General features: G+C 45.7%; 1 protein-coding gene and 1 long non-coding RNA gene across 2 annotated transcripts; one reads left to right on the top strand and one right to left on the bottom strand.

The window, feature by feature from the left end:
- The first annotated feature begins 8,619 nt into the window (after positions 1–8,619).
- LOC121444932 (leukocyte cell-derived chemotaxin-2-like) lies at positions 8,620–17,061 on the top strand. Its single transcript, XM_041646879.1, has 4 exons — positions 8,620–8,843; positions 10,530–10,626; positions 12,034–12,179; positions 16,697–17,061. The coding sequence occupies exons 1-4, from the start codon at positions 8,798–8,800 to the stop codon at positions 16,861–16,863; spliced, it is 456 nt and encodes a 151-aa protein (XP_041502813.1). The 5' UTR covers positions 8,620–8,797; the 3' UTR covers positions 16,864–17,061.
- Positions 8,724–10,733, bottom strand: LOC121444934. The gene is made up of 3 exons (XR_005973841.1): positions 10,515–10,733; positions 9,722–9,758; positions 8,724–8,867 (listed from the first exon to the last, which is right to left on the bottom strand). It is a non-coding gene; the product is annotated as an uncharacterized LOC121444934 (long non-coding RNA).
- Positions 17,062–17,283: the final 222 nt, after the last annotated feature.

The raw sequence follows: 17,283 nt of genomic DNA, 5'->3' as shown, positions 1-17,283 counted from the left end.
CATTTCCAGTCACCATCTATAGGCCAGGCCCCCTGCTATCTGGTTCCTATGCTCGATTTCACTTTTTTGGTCAGCTTTCTGTTTCTGTGAGAAAGTGCCGGAGACAATCAGCTTATAAAGGAGAAAGGTTTGTTGGGGCTCACCGTTTCCTGGTCCGCCGACCTTGTTGCTTTTGAGCCTGGAGTGAGGCGGTGCATCCTGATATGGAACAGAGAGGAAAGCCCTTCGGTTCATAGATGAGACGTGAAAAAAAAGGGAGAACGGGCAAGAGACTGGCGTCCCACACTCCTTCTCAAGGGCGCCCGCAATGCCACACCAGGCTTTCCCTCTTAGCGCAACAGCGAAAGGACCAGAGCCTGCAGCAGGAGCTTCTCACTCAGGACCCTTCCACATCCAGACCACAACACCCACTGAAAGAGGAACTCCAGCAGAAGGTGCAGGTGGCCTCCTCCTTGCCCAGCGAGGCTCTTGGGGACTCTGGCTGTACCTGAGTCCCAGTGGGCTGGCTCCTTAGCACATAGAGACTGTGTAGTGACAGCCCAGAGCCCGGCTCAGAGTGAGACGCCAGTCCAGGAAAATGGAGGGCATTTTCACAAGAGCAACGAGCAAGCTGTAAGCCGTTCCGTTTCCCCACCAGAGGTGGGGGCATCTGGGGAGCCTTGTTTGGACCCACCTCTGCCTTAGGCGGTCTCTGCTGCCAGCCCTGAGTCAGTCACCACGGGGTTAGGTGGCTCAGCCACTACCTTTCTCCTGTGGAAGGAGAGGATTCTCCAGAAAGATTAAAGATTGCCAAACTTGCTTTCTCTTCTGAATGTAAACATTTTAAGTCATGTGTGTCTCCCCACTCCATCCGCCGTCTGTGAAAACTGCTCGCGGCTGCTACTTGCCTTCCATGTGTAGAAATAAGTTAATTTCCTTACTAAAAGGAAACAAGAGCACCGTCTGTGACCAGCGTTTTCCACAAAGGGTAAACCTTTACAACAGCGTCACGCCGTGGTGTCAAACTGCAAGCTTCCGTTGTAGGTATGACTCAGAACCAGAGGGTCAGGCCAGCACGGACCTCGAGACGTGGATCCAGCTATTCCAGATACTTTCACAACCCCGGGTTAGTTAAGATCCAAACGTGCACTTTCAGGACAGTAAACAGATCAGGAGCACAGAGAGAGTTCGCAGTCTGCTCAATGGCGCCCACTAGTGGAGATTCGCACTGCGGCCGTTGGCAGGAGCAGGCATTCCACCGCAAGTACTGTGCACCAGTAGATGGGGAAACTGAGGGAGAAGCAACATGGGCAGCTTCTTGGCGCCCAGTCTGGTCCACAAGAGACACTGGCTTCTATATAAAACTCTAGTTGCTCATCATAGCCTTTCTCTCATTTATTTGTGTAGCGACAAGTAAGTGCAACCTAAGCAATCTAAGGGAATATACAATGTCTGGGCAAAGTGAGAGCCCCCTTTCAGCTGCGCATAATTTAACGGCCATTCAAATAAATGCTTGGGATCTCCTCTTCCACGAATATTTTGCTCAATCTATAGAAACAAACAATATTGTAGGTGAGAATTATTTGACAAATATTTTAACTGCTCTGTTAAGAGGATACTATATATCAAAACTCAAAATACAAAAAAAGTTGACAAAATTTGCCAATAAATTCAAAATGAATGCACATCAGTAATGGGATTTGCTTACAGAACAAGCCACTGGTTAAATGTGAGGACTGGGAGATGGACCAGCAGGAAAAATGCCTGCATAGCTAGGTCCCCAGCAACCATCGCAAACCAGCCATAGCAGTGTGTGCCTGTGACCCCAGAGGGTGGGGACATGGTGTGTGTGGATTCAAGGGCCTTATTGGCCAATTGGGGTAGCCCAAAGGATGAACTCCAGATCCTGTGAGAGACCCTGCGTCAAAAATACATGTGGGGAGCAATAGAGGAAGACACGTCACATCCGTCTCTAGATTCTGCATGTGCACACTTGCACAGATGGGCATGCCAGCATTCACACATGTACATACACACAGGAAAAAGAATAAACTTGTGCTGAAATATTTGATCACGTTGGGGACAGACGTGCAGGGGCTGACCAGGTCTCGTCCTTCAAGCTGTCTACTTTCACAAAGAAATAGAGCTATCGTCCTGAAGGAACTTTAAATGCCTCACAGAGAAGTCCTGAGGTTGTTTAGAGACAAGCCAGTAACTGGCTAGGAGAATGACGTGGAGCAAACAGGACTTGGGGTGAATGGTAACAGGATAGAAAGGCCTCTGAGTTGAAGGGAAGAAGAGCACAAGGCGGTCAGAACGCACAAGGGATGTGTAGCAAAGACACGTTACACGGGAAGGCTGCAGGTCTGCAGGGTGGTCCTGAGCCCACGGCTTGTGAAGACGAGCTTTCTGAGGTCATCTGTGTTCTCATTGGGTTTTCCCGTCTCCACATCCAGCCTTAGCATTTGCTAAGCTGACCACCTGTGTCTTGGCTCTTTGGCTTCCTTGCTTGTTACTTCTGGGCAGGCAGACATTGGTGGGGAGGGGCGCAGACCTTCCTAGGGCCCCACTGTGAGACAATCCTATTATCAGATGAATTTGAGTCCTCACCCCGTTTAATCTCAAGCTCATGGTCATTTCCTCACTTACTTTTACTTTTTTTGAAAGATTAGGGCTGCTCTAGCCTGCCACTCCCCCCCCCCCCCCCGACACACACACATTCACACACACTCCCACCCCCACCCCACACACCTTTCTTAGACCAGGCTTCCCCTCTAGGTACCCTGACTCTGCTGGCAGGCTCTCATGGAAGAGGTCACTCCTTGCTTCTGGCTATACCGAGCTTGGGCTCAGTAAGAAACACACATGGTGATATCTTCATCATCCACAGACCTCACTGGGGTCTCTGGGATGGGGATTTGGCTGTTATTCAGAGAGACTGTGCTGGGCCAGGGGCTGGTGAGTGCTTTCAGGGGTCAAGGTCAAATAGCTGTGGCTTGTTTGAATTCAGCTGTGGAGGAGCTCACTGCAGCAAAAGGTAAAACAAAAGGTGCTTTGTTCCCTTTGAGAGCCACTGAGGACTTCCTCCCTGGAGCTGTCAGCAGAGAAATTACTGCAATCCCTCTGCCTCAGCAAGGCAAGGTCGGCCTAAAAAAAACAAAACATAATTGAGGAGGAATAAAAGGAGCAACCTGGAACTTTTGACAGGGAAAAGATGTTTCAAAAGAATTGTTATTTGTCTACAAAGGAATAAAAACACTAATTGCTTAATAGGCAATTTTTATTTCAAAAGCCACAGAAGAAATATCTCTCCTCCAACCCATACTGCGCTCCTCCGTGCTCCCATGATAGGTGGCAAGAGCCTCTTCTTGTGTTGGGGTTGAGGGGCCTAGAGCCCTGTTCTGTTGAGGGGTATCTGATCACACTCTGTGAAAGGCACCTTCTGATTGGTTTAATAAAGAGTTGACTGACCAATAGCTAGGCAGGAGGTGTTAGGCAGGACTTCCTGGCAGAGAGAGGAGCTCAGTTAGAATCTTTGTGTGCAAGAGGCATCAGCAAGACATGGAACAAGTCAGATATACAGACAGATGTACAGAATAGGAGATAGATAAGAAGTCAAGAGGCAGAACGTAGATAAATAGAAACCAGCTAGTTTAAGTCATAAGAGCTAGTTGGGACAAGCCTAATCTAAGGTCCAAGCTTGCATAATTAATAAGAAGTCTCTGTGTCATTATTTGGGGATTGGCAGTCCAAGAGAAAGTCTGACTGAGATGACCACAGCCTCCTCTGTCCTCCCATGTAAGATCATCCTTGCCTGCTTCAGCCGCCTTCTCGTCTTTGCTCTGAAATGCCCTACTCTTCCCTATTGCTTCCTGCTGGTAAATGACAAGGACTGGGGCCAAATACTCTCAAGACACCGCCATCCACAGAAGGTGGGACTCAGGGTTGCTTTCCTGGCTCACACTTTTCCTTGTGTCTTATTTCTCCCCTTTTCTTCATCACCCATGGTAAACTGGACAGACCACAGGTATCCTTGAGATTACTGCAATCAGTAAATCAACAAAATGAAATTTCTTGGAGTCTCAAGGTTATGCCCACAGGGCAGGCTCCTATTCTAGCCTAGTTCACCTGAGGCAAAGGTACCAGGTGATGTAGTTGTTACTTCACGCAGGTTTCTCGTGGTTTCCAGGTCAAATACCAGTGGAGGAACATGGCTGTGAGGTTACTTTTTGTTGAAGAGATTACCATTTACACGTAGTTCTAAAAGTTATTACATCTACTATTTGTATGTGAGTGTACACACGAGCAGGAAGACAGATGCCACAGTGAGCGTGAGGTCAAAGGACAACCCACTAGAGTCCTGGAGTCTGTCCTCTCCTTTCACCATGGGAGTCTTAGGGACTGAACTCACGACGTCAGGTTTGGCATACCACTGAGCCATCTCTCCTGCCCCAGAGTAACATTTAAATCACTAGAATTCTCTTTAAAAACAGGGTATGGCTCACCCAATCAGCTGAAGGCTTTAATTCTGTCTCCTGAGTGCGTTTGGACTTCACACTGCAGGGTCAGCTTTTCCAGCTCCCCAGCCTGCCTACCCTGCTTGCCTCCTCAATTGCCTGGACAAATTCTTTAAAATCTGTTTATCCCCCCCCCCTTCCATCTCCACCCCGTTTTCTATCTCTTAGAGATCCCTCTAGGCCAGAAAGACAGCATTCTCCCTGGAAGCTCGTACCTCCCCACAGCAGCCTGGCTGAGACTTGCTTTAAGTCAGGCAACCCATGTATAGTCACACCACCCTTTAGGGGACCAGGTCTAATTAAGTTTCTCAACTTGATAGCCATAATCTAGCAAACAATGGCATTTTCTCAACTTTCTATCTTCTCATAAAACATGCTCACAGTGAACCTAGAAGACAACACACGCCATGGGACATGCCCAGTCATGGCATGAATGTTTGTGAATGTCCAGTGATGAACTGTTTACGCTCTGTCTGTCTCCATCAGAAATGTTCCCCAGGGGAAGGCCGCAACCCCCTGGAAGAAGATGAACTTCAGAAATGTCAGCTTTGCAAACAGGCCAGCAAGGAAGTGAGCTGGATCCCCAGCCCTGGAATAAGTCATAGGCTGAGCTTGCTACAGGTTGTTCCGGCTTCTCCCACCCATCCCACCCCTGGGTTCTCACTCATCCTCATTCTCTCCTCTGAGCTGCACTCTCTCAGTTACCTGCCCATCTTTGCCAGGTCTGCTTGCCTCTCTGCTGCTCCACACACGGAGCCGGCGCAAGATGGATTGGGCTGCTGAATGCTGAAGTAGTATCGTCATCTCTGAAAGATGCTCTTGCTGAAAGTTTCCTTTTTTAGGAGATGTCAGTAGTTAGATGGGTATTTTAATCCCTGGGCAGCCCAGCATCACTTCTTCCCTTGACACGGTGGGGTGACTCTTTGCTTTAAGATGCTCAGCCTCTCTGAGTCAACCAGCAATGGTGCCAAGAATGTGTGTGTTGTAACCGCTGGCAACAGCGGCAGGTCTGTGTGTGGTGCAATCTCTGGGTTCAAAGTGTGGTGGCTTGGGTAATCTAAGTCTGGGCTTCCCTAGGTGGCAAGCAGCTATTTGCTTTCTGTGATCAAAGCACCCACAGCAAGGAAGCTGAGTGGAAGAGTGTCTGCGGGGACCGTGAATGTGGACAGAGAGAACTGTCTGCTGCCTGGAATTCAGGACATTCTGGAAGCATGGGCTCAAAATGGTCTGATTCTACAAATTAACACACAGGCAAGGTTTTGAAAAAAGAGGATCTTCAGTTGGAAAGGTTGGATTTAAAGAGCAGCTGTGGAGTCTTCCTAGATTGCCCTTGAGCTCAGTGGGATGGAGTAGCTGGGCTTGGTTTTGTGCCAGTTGTCACTGGAGTCTTTTGGCCATTACAAATTACCCCCCTTCAATAACTATTAGTTTGTGACGTCATGTTTAATGTACATACCCACTCTTCAAACCCATGGCATTTGAAGCCAATCAGAGGCATACTATGTTTTGAGAGTCATATCTATTTCCTTGTATTTTGAAAAGAGAAAGACTGTAAAATCCACAAAGGATTCCTTTTACACAAGCAATAACTCCCACCAGGACCCAAGTGTTAAGACGGGCAGTGGTTCTATCCTTGCCCCACCTCTCTTTTCTTTAATCTCTGATCCACCCACTGCCTTTGCTGCTCAGGGCCGTGACGTTCTTCATGGGGACAGCTTCCAGGAAGTTGAATGACTGCATCACTGTTCTATCCTTTTACGTCTGATCCAGGCTACAGCTTCCCTACACTGGACAGTGGAGTTAAAGTTCTTCATTGGCTTTGCGTTTGCAGATAATTACCAGGGGGCACCAATGCTTCCTTCCCTCTGCTCTTTCTGCAGTGGTGACGCTGTGAAGACATCGGAGCCTGCCCTGTCCCAGTCACTTTCCCCAACCGTTTCACATCTCCCATGCTTGTGTGGACCAAAGTTTATCAAGGGTTTCAAGACGGAGTCCTATCATCTCTTCTTCAGTTTGGAGAGTTGTTCCACTCTCAGAAAGAAAGATGGGTTGGAAAAAGGTTAATAAGGAAGGCAGGAAAATCAAAGAAAGAGCCACAGGTAGAAAGGCAATAAAATTGCTGGGACAAAGGTCTTGGGCATTTGAAAATGTGAGAGGTGTTGCTAAATTGTCCTCTGAAAAGGTTAAACTGTCATCATCTGCAGTGAGTGTTCAGGTGTCCGCATAGCCTAGCTCTGACAGGTGACATTTTTCTCCTGTTTTGTAACCTTGTGTGAGGGCAACACAGCTCATGCACACCACTGATTGGTGACTCGTAGTTATTCTGCTGTGAAAGTTGGTTGATGCCTTCTGTTCCTTTCCCTATTCTGTGTACAAGGCGGTCCTCGTAAGAACTGTCAGCTCATGGAGGTGACAGCAATAGGGATGCACTGCATACAGGCTTGGAATTGTCAAAGAGCAAATTTAATAAAGTTTTAAAAAGTAAACATCTTATTTTATATAGAAAAAGACCTCTTAGGCTATTGGTAGATGGATAACCTTGAACTTTCGATCCTCCTGGTTCTGTCTCTGAGTACTGAAATCAAAGGCTTATACCCCACATCTACTGTATGAGAATGGTGAGCCCTTGGCAAGCACTCTGCTTACTGAGGTTTTATACTGCTGCAACAACTCATCAGGGACTGGTTCCTTCAGTCTGTGTTTTGGACATTGAGAGGTCTAATCTATTCCAAAACAGATAAAAATCCTATGTGGCCGAGCGGTGATGTGGTAGCACACACCTTTAATTCCAGCACTCGGGAGGCAGAGGCAGGAAGATGTCTGTGAATTTGAGGCCAGCCTGGTTTACAGAGCAAGTTCCAGGACAGTTATGGCCATTGCACAGAGAAACCCTGTCTTGAGAAAACAAAACAAAGAAAAACAAAAAAACAAAAACCTTGTGAATTTCATGATTTATACTCTCCCCTTTGACCTCTTTGCAGGGTAAGGGAGAGTAAACTTTGATGTTCAGATCAAGCTTTTATCTCCTTCCAGATGTCCCCATTCTGCTATGCCTTTCCCCTGATGGTCAGAGGAGATATGTCTATCGTGTACTGCATTCTACATGTATTTAGGTCTGCTTCTTGAGAAGTCCTTCTGTATGTGTGTTGCTTTTATTGCTTGATGAATAAAGCTGTTTCGGTCAATAGTTTAGCAGAGTAAAGCCAGACGGGAACTCTGAACATATATATATTAATTATATTAATTACAAGACTGTTTGGCTGATGGCTCAGGTGTATTTCTAGCTAGCTCTTACATCTTAAATTAACCCATTTCTATTTGCATATGTTTCCTCAGCGCCAGCATCTGCTCCACTCTGCCTATTCTCTCTCTCTCTCCATATATGTGTGTGTGTGTGTGTGTGTGTGTGTGTGTGTGTGTGTGTGTGTAGATAGATAGGGATAGAGAGAGTCTTCATTTAAGCTCTTATCCTCCATCAAATGACTGATATCCTAGTTTAAATATATATTTCCCTAATGGCGGATGATTTAAATATTAATTTCCACTATCACAAACATTTAAATTACAAGGTCAAAAGAAATAAACAGCCAAGCAATGGCGGCGTACACATTTAATCCTAGCATTCAGGAAGCAGAGACAGGCAGATCTCTGTGAGTTCGAAGCCAGCCTGGTCTACAGAATGAGTTCCAGGACAGGCACCAAAGCTACAGAGAAACCTTGTCTTGAAAAACAAAACACACACACACACACACACACACACACACACACACACACAAAGATAGAAAAAGAAAGAAACAGAATTATGTTAAAATTAGCTAAAATGTCTTGTATATGAAATGTAACTGAGCGGACAATAGACTAGAGATATGCTGACAGTAGGGAGCATCCCCATCATGACCAGTCAGTTCTCCACTGAAACACGCACTATCCAGGGAGGGAAAGGTCTCCAGCAGACAGTAAGAGCCACACCACCATCGACCCGCACATGCTCCCTCCAGCCCCAGTCAAAGGACACCAGTCTGCATCCAGTGTTGTCACTCCTGTTAATATGTAGTCGGGATTCCCGGTAGCACTGGCTGCTTCCCCAGATCAAAGGTTCTCACAGAGGTCTCGCGCAATCGGACCGCTCTCCACAGCGTGCTACAGTTTAACTTGCCTCGGTGTGCTTTCCGTGTCTCGTTCTGAATCCAGGAGAAATACAGGGTTCTGAACCTAACTTACCAGAGAATATTAACTCAAGCTTGAACAGTGTGTGCACGGAGCAATTCTAATTAGAGGAAGAGACAGGAAGCAAAAGCCAGATGTTTTCCACAACAGTCCTCGTTGCAGCTGCCTTGATTTCCACGGGTAAGTTGAAAGTACAGTTGAATCCTGGTTAATGAAAAGTATATACCTGATTTGCTCCGATCTTAAAAGTCTATGATAACAAACTTGCAACATAAAATTTGATATTAATAATTAAGGTTGCAGTAGGTTAGAAAATAATGCAGTGGGTGGGGCTGTGGGGGTTTCTCCACCACCTCTTCCAGATGTCCTGATTCTTCAGAGAGGGAAATGTCAACATGTGTATGTGTAAGAAGGCTTTCAGACAAGCCTCCAATTATTTGGCTTTTGAGACAGCATTTCTCCGTGTAGCCCTGGCTATTCGGAACTCACACTGTAGATCAGGCTGGCCTCAAACTCACAGAGATCCGCCTGCACAGGGGGAGGAGGGGGTTCTCAGTCTCCCTGTGGTGCCTTCCCCCCCTCCTTCCCACTCTAAGAAGCAGGGTAGCCCATACTCTGGGTGAGCAAACTAGCAGCCTCTCTTCTCTCTCCTGAATGCAAGTCAAGCAGATGTCCATGCTGGACTCTGCCTCCCGGGTGCTGGAATTAAAGGCATTCACTGGCCTGACCTGGAACTTAATCTGTTAACACTTCACCCTCTCCCCCACAAAACCCTAGAACGTAAAAATCTCAAGTAAGAGCTGGATGAATTGATGGTGGGAAATTCCTGATGCAAGACTGGATTGGGATGAAGGGAAAGTCCTCTTGATGCTCATGGTAGGCAAGTAAACTGAACAGATTAATGATAATCTGTCCACGAGATGCTTCAGCTGTCCAGGAAAAACGCTGGTTCTAGAGCCATGCTGTTAGAATTGGATCAAGGATTCATTGGAAGCTTGGACACACAGTAGAAGCCTTTTGAGACTCATAGTTTAAGTTACAGTAGAAAATATACTTACCAACCATATTCTGCAGCTCTTCTTCACAGCATATATACTGCCAGGAAGAATAAAATGTCCTTTAATACAACCAACCACCAAATTTTGCTTCAAAGTGAGAGGCTAAGATTGCTAACTGTACCTCTGTGAATATTAACATCGAGAATAAGGGAATTCAATTGATATTACTTGTAATATTAAAGGGGTGAGTTGCATTTACAGACTGCAGCTGCCTCTCACTGTGCTTACTCCTTGTAACCTTCATGTAATCATCTCCACTCCCTTCCCAGCCTCCTTCTGACCTTACTAACTGTGGCTTAGCACTTTAGATTATGTCTCAAATCCTACTTCCAAGTCTGTAAATCTGAGATTGAGGTCGTGCTGCGTGAAGTTGGCAAGTTAGATAGAATACACCATGCCTGAGAGTCAAACTTTTGCCTGGATGCCATTCTTAGACCCGATTATAAAGCAACATTTCAAAGTTACTGTACAACTCCTAAAGTTGTTTCTTTTTTAAAGCTATGCTGTTTACCTTTGTTTAGCCACAGTGGCTCCCAGGTCTGGTCATACGCAAAGGAAAATCTAAAAGCACAGTTTATACCGTGTATTCATGAATGATTTGGAACAGTGAGATAAAGAAATGAGTGATTATATATACACATTTATATGCTACAGAACAGAATTATACAGCAAAGGGGCTAAGTTTTATGTCTGAATCAGTTGTCCATAGGAAGAACTTACCTATGAACTCCTCAAAGGAGGGAGGAATAGACACACAAGGGAGACCCAGGCTGGAGATGCCCACAGCTCTCACCTCTCTCCTCTGCAGCCCTGGCAGGACCATGGGCTAACATATGTGCCAGCAAATCTTCCAATGAGATCCGGACATGCGACAGCTATGGCTGTGGACAGTACTCTGCTCAAAGGTACAAGGAGGCACAGACATCCGCTTTTCATGTCGTCTTTGTCCTGTTTCCTAGAGGGCGCACAAGGACCTCCCTCTGACAGCCAGGAACCCAGAGCTCTGTGCAACGGTGACTGTATTTGGAGCAGCTTCTAAGACCCTGCTTCTAGGATGGGGTCTGCACTGGAGACAGAGCAGGAAATGGGTGAAAGGGAAGGGGGTCAACACGTTTTCCTTCTCCACCTCTCCACACATCGTCTCACTTCACCTGGCTTTCCAGCGTGAAGAAAACCAAACTACCCCACTGTTTTTATAATAAGGTATTTGAAGTGATTGATCATCCCACAGAGTTGGAGATGGTGAAGGCTACACTTGAATTCAGCCCTTTGGGTTCTTCTGCATCCACTCTACTGTTACTGACCAAGGTTCTGCAATTTTAACATTAGAGGCTGACTCTAGTCAAGCAAGAACCTCTTGATCCCTTCTAGACAAGGGTCATACCCCCGAGGTTCCGAAAACATTCAGGCTGCCGACAAGCAGCCCTCTATCAAACTGTAGCACTGACCTCCGCCCGAATCACAGGGGAGCTCTCACACGGTCCTGCCTACAAAGGCATCAAATACTCAAGATGGGACTGAAAGATGGCGAATAGGAAGAGGGACCTCAAAATGAGCGAGCACTCAAAAGTTTGTACCTTTAATTTACACAGTAACTTCTAGACTCTTCCCATAGAACCTGATCAATATTGCCTTCTACACAATTCTAAGGGTCCCATCCTTGTGAATCTGATTGTTCAGTCGAAAGTCTGGGAAGAATAGGCAGTTAAAGCAGTGGCAAGCCAGAACTGCCCGGTCATAGAGACAAACTCAAGATGCCTTGCTATTTGGAATGAGCTTGTTTGGGCTCCACGTAGTTTGACAAGGCTGGGAGGTAGCCCTCACTGTGTTAAAACAATACTTTCATCAAATGGAGTTTATAACTACTTTTACTATGAGAAAAGAAATAAAACCCAGGGAACACATGATAGCTATGCAATAGGTTCCCTAAAACAGCAATTCTTTTAAATTGGCTTTGGGTGTGTAGCTCAGTGGTACAGCATTTGCCTCATATCCACGAGGCCCTGGGTTTGATTCCCAGTGCTAAAAAATAAAAGGCCTTAAAGGGGTCAAGATTCAGATGACAATAAAATGTACATGTACACCCTGTCTCAATTTTTTTCAAGATATCCTATAATAATACTTAAGGCTTACTATGAAGGAAATACGATTTTAAATTATTTAATCTTTCCAATATGGCCATTAGTACTCACGAGCAGAGCAGAGAGGTTAAAATCGGGCTAAACAGAGTAAACTATCCCAGGCACTACAATGTCTTCTGGCCGTTTCCCCGAGATAGCCCCTCAGTCTGATGGTTCTTATTTATATTCTAGAACCAACAGGCATCACCCAGGTGTGGATGTCCTGTGCTCGGATGGATCTGTTGTATATGCACCATTCACTGGAATGATAGTGGGCCAGGAGAAACCCTACAGAAACAAAAACGCCATCAACAATGGCCTTCGCCTGTCTGGAAGAGGTAAGAGGAGAGATCTGGGACACCGTCTGGTGCGATGCTGATGTACTTAGTGCAGGTTCCAGACACAGAAGTTTCATGTTTCTTTCATGATGATAAGATTCAGAACATATAGGACAAACCAAGCCAAAACAACAATAACAAAACAAAACAAAACAAACAAACAAACAAACAAAACCCCAAGAAACAGAGGGTGCCTAATGATTCCCTGAAACCTGTTTGTGTGCAAAACTCCATAGCTGACCAAGCTGGTCCCTCTGTAGCCCAGGTGGCTGTGCTTAGAAGAATGTCTGAACAAAACTGATAGCCGTGGCAGACACATACTTTCATTTACCAGAACCTTGCAATTCACGAACGTTAGCACTTCCGCAGCAACTGAACGTGAGCTTTTTCCAAACGCCTCTCTGCTCAGTAAAGCAGGTCCCCAGGGACTGGATTTGCTGTTATTCGTTTGAATTCTATTCAGGTGTGATATGGACACAAAACTGTGCATGGTGCAAAAGCGGGCTCTCATAAGCTGTCACAAGTGAACACACTGCGCAGCAGGACAGCATGCATGACCAACCTCCCAGAGACCCCTGTGCCGCACATTAGTCTGGCCTGTTGGGAAGGATCGGTGGAATTAAGCCGTCTGCACTGTTTCTTGAAGAAGCTGTCATGGCTGTGAAATTCGCATGTTCATATAATGCTCATTCTTTTTCTTTAGAAATGAAAACATACAGCTTACTAAAAAAGAGAAAACCTTCCCGATGACGGCAGTGGACCAGGGAGCCAAGGATAAAATCCCCAAAGGCTCATGGTCATTCTTTTATTTACACATCCCACTGTTCATATTGCCTTCCCTTCCAGCGCTTCTTCAGCTAGGCCCCTAGCCCATGGTGCCACTCGGGTTAAGATGGGGGCTTTCCTCCTTGGTGGAACCTCTGTGGAAATCCTTCGACCGAGGGTCTTCTAAGGACCCTAAATCCAGGCAGACAGCAAAGATTAACCCTCACCCTACCACAGAGACAAACACACGTGCTCATTAAGAGGTACACGATCAGGGTTGGGGAGAGAGCCTGCTCTGTAAAACGCTTGCCTCACAAGCATGATGGCCTGAGAGCCATCTCCAGAACCTACGGCAAAACCCAACATGGTGGTGAAACCCAGAACTGGGGAAGTCGACTCAGAGGCTCCCTGGGACTTGCTGACCAACCAGCCTAGCGTACTGGGTGAGTTACAGGCCAGTGACACACACACACACACACACACACACACGAAGGGAGGGAGGGAGGGAGGGAAGGAGGGAGGGAGGGAAAGAAGAAGGGAGGAGATGCTAACTGGGAATAGAATGGGCCTTTGAAACTTCAAAAAGTCCACCCCCAGTGACATACCTCCTCCAACAAGGCCACACCTCCTAACCCTTCCCAGACAGTTCCAACTGAGGACCAAGTATTCAAATATATGAGCCTATAGAGGCCATTCTCTTTCAAACCACCAGTGAGAAAAAAAAAAAAACCCTCTTCCATTTAGACTAGGGGGTCACTGGGTCAGCTGACAATGCACCTGTGTCCTGGAGTTCATCTTCAAGTGGTCCCAGTGCCTCCAACCAGCCCTGGCTACCCTGGTTCCAGACTGCTATGTGGCCAGCACACTTAGCACTTGGCAGTGTGCTGTGTCACACCTAGGGCGTATTTTCAGCTGCAGGAGATGCTGCTATGCTGTTTTCTCAAGTGGCTGTTGTGGTTTGCATCCCTGCCAAGAGCTTGGGAGCTCCAGTTGCTCCACGCACGCGTCAGGCTTCCCTGCTGCTGGGCCTGGGTGTGGAGCCTATCACCATGGTTTTAATTTGCTTTTCCCCCATGGCAAAGACATTGGCACCTTTCCATATATTTTGATAGCATGGATAACAATCTTTTGTGATGTGTTTATCTAAATACTTTGCCAAATTCCTACTGGAATATGCACTTACTGATACATAGGAGCTCTTTATGTTTCCTGATGGGTGCCCTCTGCCAGGTGTGCACAAGCACACACTTCTCCACTCTGCAGGGCGCCACTTCCTTAACACACAGAAATTGTTTTCGTGTGGTCAAATCTAGTAATTTATTTCACTTATTTTGACCTGTGTAGACACATCTGCCAGCACTGAAACTTACTATGTTCGCCTCATATTTTGATCTAGTCAGTCTCCAGTGGGCTTGTGTAAGATATGAGGGAGGGACTGGGTTCTATTATACCATTCTTTTTCAAATAATAAATTGCATAACCAGATGCCAGTTTGTACTGGGGCTTTGGGGGTGTGTATGTGTGTATGTGTGTAATGGTGTCTTTAAGCCAACAGCCCTTCAATGACCACTCTGTACTCTCTGATTACTTGAAGTACTTTTTTTCATTTTATGCTGATTGCTTAAAATGTATTGTGTATTGATTGTGAAGCAAATAAAAATTCACATTGGCTCATACTAAGTGCTTGCCTTGTTGAGCTGCAGTTACTATACTGCACAGTACAATGCCAAGGCTTTGTTTTCTGCCCGACCCTGTGTTATTTAGAGCATGGATAGTTTACGGGCTCCATCTTCCTCAGAACTGGCAATTAGCGCTAAACCTGGCTCTGTGTCTGTTTCAGTGTGTTTGGGGCTGTGTTCTGTACTCTGGTCACAGGGTTCTTATTTTCTGCTGCCTCCATTTCCTTGGTGAATCTTTGTTCGAGTCTTATTTTAGGCCACTTAAGTCACTGTGTGTTATTCTACGCAGCATAAAACTGGAGTTCATTTGTACCCTTGGGAAAGAGTTGAAAGAAGACAAGCTCATTCCCATTTACAGACAATTCATATCTGATCCCAACACCATCTTGCCATTTTATAATTATTACATTATACTATGTTTTTACGTGGAATTATATTTAGAATATATGTCTATATGTATAAATATTTTTCTAAACACATATATTTAGAATATATACACACATCTACATATATTTATATAATATATACATCTATTTAGAATATATACTATATATACATATATACACACATATATTTAGAAAAGTATCCTTTTTTGTTTCCACTTTTCATTTTTAGGACTAGTAGTTTTGTTAGAATAAATATATGTATCTATATCACATTTATATATGTTGTCTTGGACATAACATTACTCTGGGTCAGTTTTCTACTCTCTAAGTTTTTCTGCTACTCTTCTATTCTCCAATATTTCATTAGAATCCACTCTCTGTCATCTTGTATTAAACTAGGATTCTGTCTTCCTGTTTATTCAGTTCTGCTTCCTCTGGTTTTTGTCAACTTTCGCCCCAACCCCCTTGCCCCCCGCCCCCGTCTGATCATTCTGTGTCACTATTAAAGACTTAGGTTCGACTGGACTTTGAAGTAGACACTCACAGTAAGGACAGCCTACGTCTCTTGGCAGTCTGTTCCCTGTGTTTTTTCTTGGCTTCCTTCATTCTCTTAGCCATAAGCTTAGCACTTTCTGCAGCCTCCTCCTTGTCTTAGCGTGCTGTTTCTTCAGAGCAATACATTGGCATTTGTGATGCAGGACACGCTGGGTAACAAGACCCTGCATCTTTGGAGCTTTGGTCCTGGGTTTCTTACCTTCTTTAAGGGCTCTCTGACAGCATATTGGTGAACACCATCTTCTTTAGAGAACCGAAAAGTTTCCAGATTCTGCCAGCTTTGTCGGCTCCAACACTGAGGTACAGAAGTATCTGTTAGTCCAGGAGTATCTTTCTTTCCTCTTCTTCAATAAAGGAAGTTGAAAGCATCCAGAATGGCATCCACAGTGCATCCCTGAACAGCCTGGCATCTTTCGCCTCAGTTCTCCTTCATCTCTAATAAGGATGCCAGGTGCACTCTGCCATGGAACAAGACACCTTGCTTCATGGAAAACCTGTTTGCCTTTCCTGCCACAGATTCGGACCATATAACCCTCCACTCTTCACCCGGAGCATCAGCGGCACTTCTGTGGCCATGAGCTCCTCGGAGAAAGCACAAAGGTCTCATTCATCACTCGCTGCAATGAGTTTTTGACAGCTGCGGCTGGGAAAGAAACACTCAGACTCATAAAGACATGGCGGGCTGCAGGGAGGTGCCACAAAAACTTCCACGGCTGTTTTTATATGTTAAATGTGTGCGTATACATGTTTTGCAAGTGCACATGCGCATGTCTCTGTATGTCTGTCTCTGTGTGTGTGTGTGTGGTGTGTGTGAAGGCCAGAGGTCATCCTCAGTTGTCATTCCTCAGGTGCTTTGTATTTTGGAACATGGTATCTCATTGGCCCGATGCTTGGCCGGATGGCTAGGCTGGCTGGGACCCCAACATCAGGAACACATCTGTTTCCACCTCCCCAGGGCAGAGATCACAAGAACATGCCCCAACTCTCAGCTTTTCCCTGGGTTATAGGGATAAAGCCCTGGTACCCACCTGCAAGGCAAACTCTTTACCAACTAACTTATCTCTCCAGCCCTGTGTTTTAAATTTCTGATTCAAGGCTACAGAACTCCAAATAACATCTCCATTTCTTTCAGGTTTCTGTGTCAAAATTTTCTACATTAAACCAATTAAGTATAAAGGTTCTGTCAAGAAGGGAGAGAAGTTGGGCACCCTGCTGCCCTTGCAGAAAGTTTACCCCGGCATCCAGTCGCACGTACACATTGAAAACTGTGACTCCAGCGACCCCACGGCATACCTGTGAGCGCAGACACCACCAGATCCTGTCCAGAGTGGAGCGTGGACACGTCTGCCCTGAAGAAACGTGTGTTCCAACAGAAACACGATCAGTGCAAACCCCAACCCATCGTCACCCTGACCTTCCTGACACCCAGAGGACCAGGGTGCTTTTGTATTTTAGGTTTTTAAGTCCTGATGACAGAAATAAACAAATGAATCCCAACATGTCCAGACTGTATTTCTTTCTTTTTTTTAATTAATTTATTTATTAAAGATTTCTGTCTCTTCCCCGCCACCAAAAAACAAGGGCTTCTTGAATTTTGCATGCAAATGGATGGAAATAGAAAACACTATCCTGAGTGAGGTAAGCCAGACCCAAAAAGAGGAGCATGGGATGTACTCACTCATATTTGGTTTCTAGCCATAAACAAAGGACATTGAGCCT

This window comes from Microtus oregoni, unplaced genomic scaffold (assembly GCF_018167655.1).
Source record: "Microtus oregoni isolate MIOR12 unplaced genomic scaffold, Mior012 000148F_ref0000004, whole genome shotgun sequence".
NCBI lineage: Eukaryota > Metazoa > Chordata > Mammalia > Rodentia > Cricetidae > Microtus > Microtus oregoni.
The sequence above is the reverse complement of the archived record's forward strand: the minus strand, read 5'-3'. Positions and strand labels throughout refer to the sequence as shown.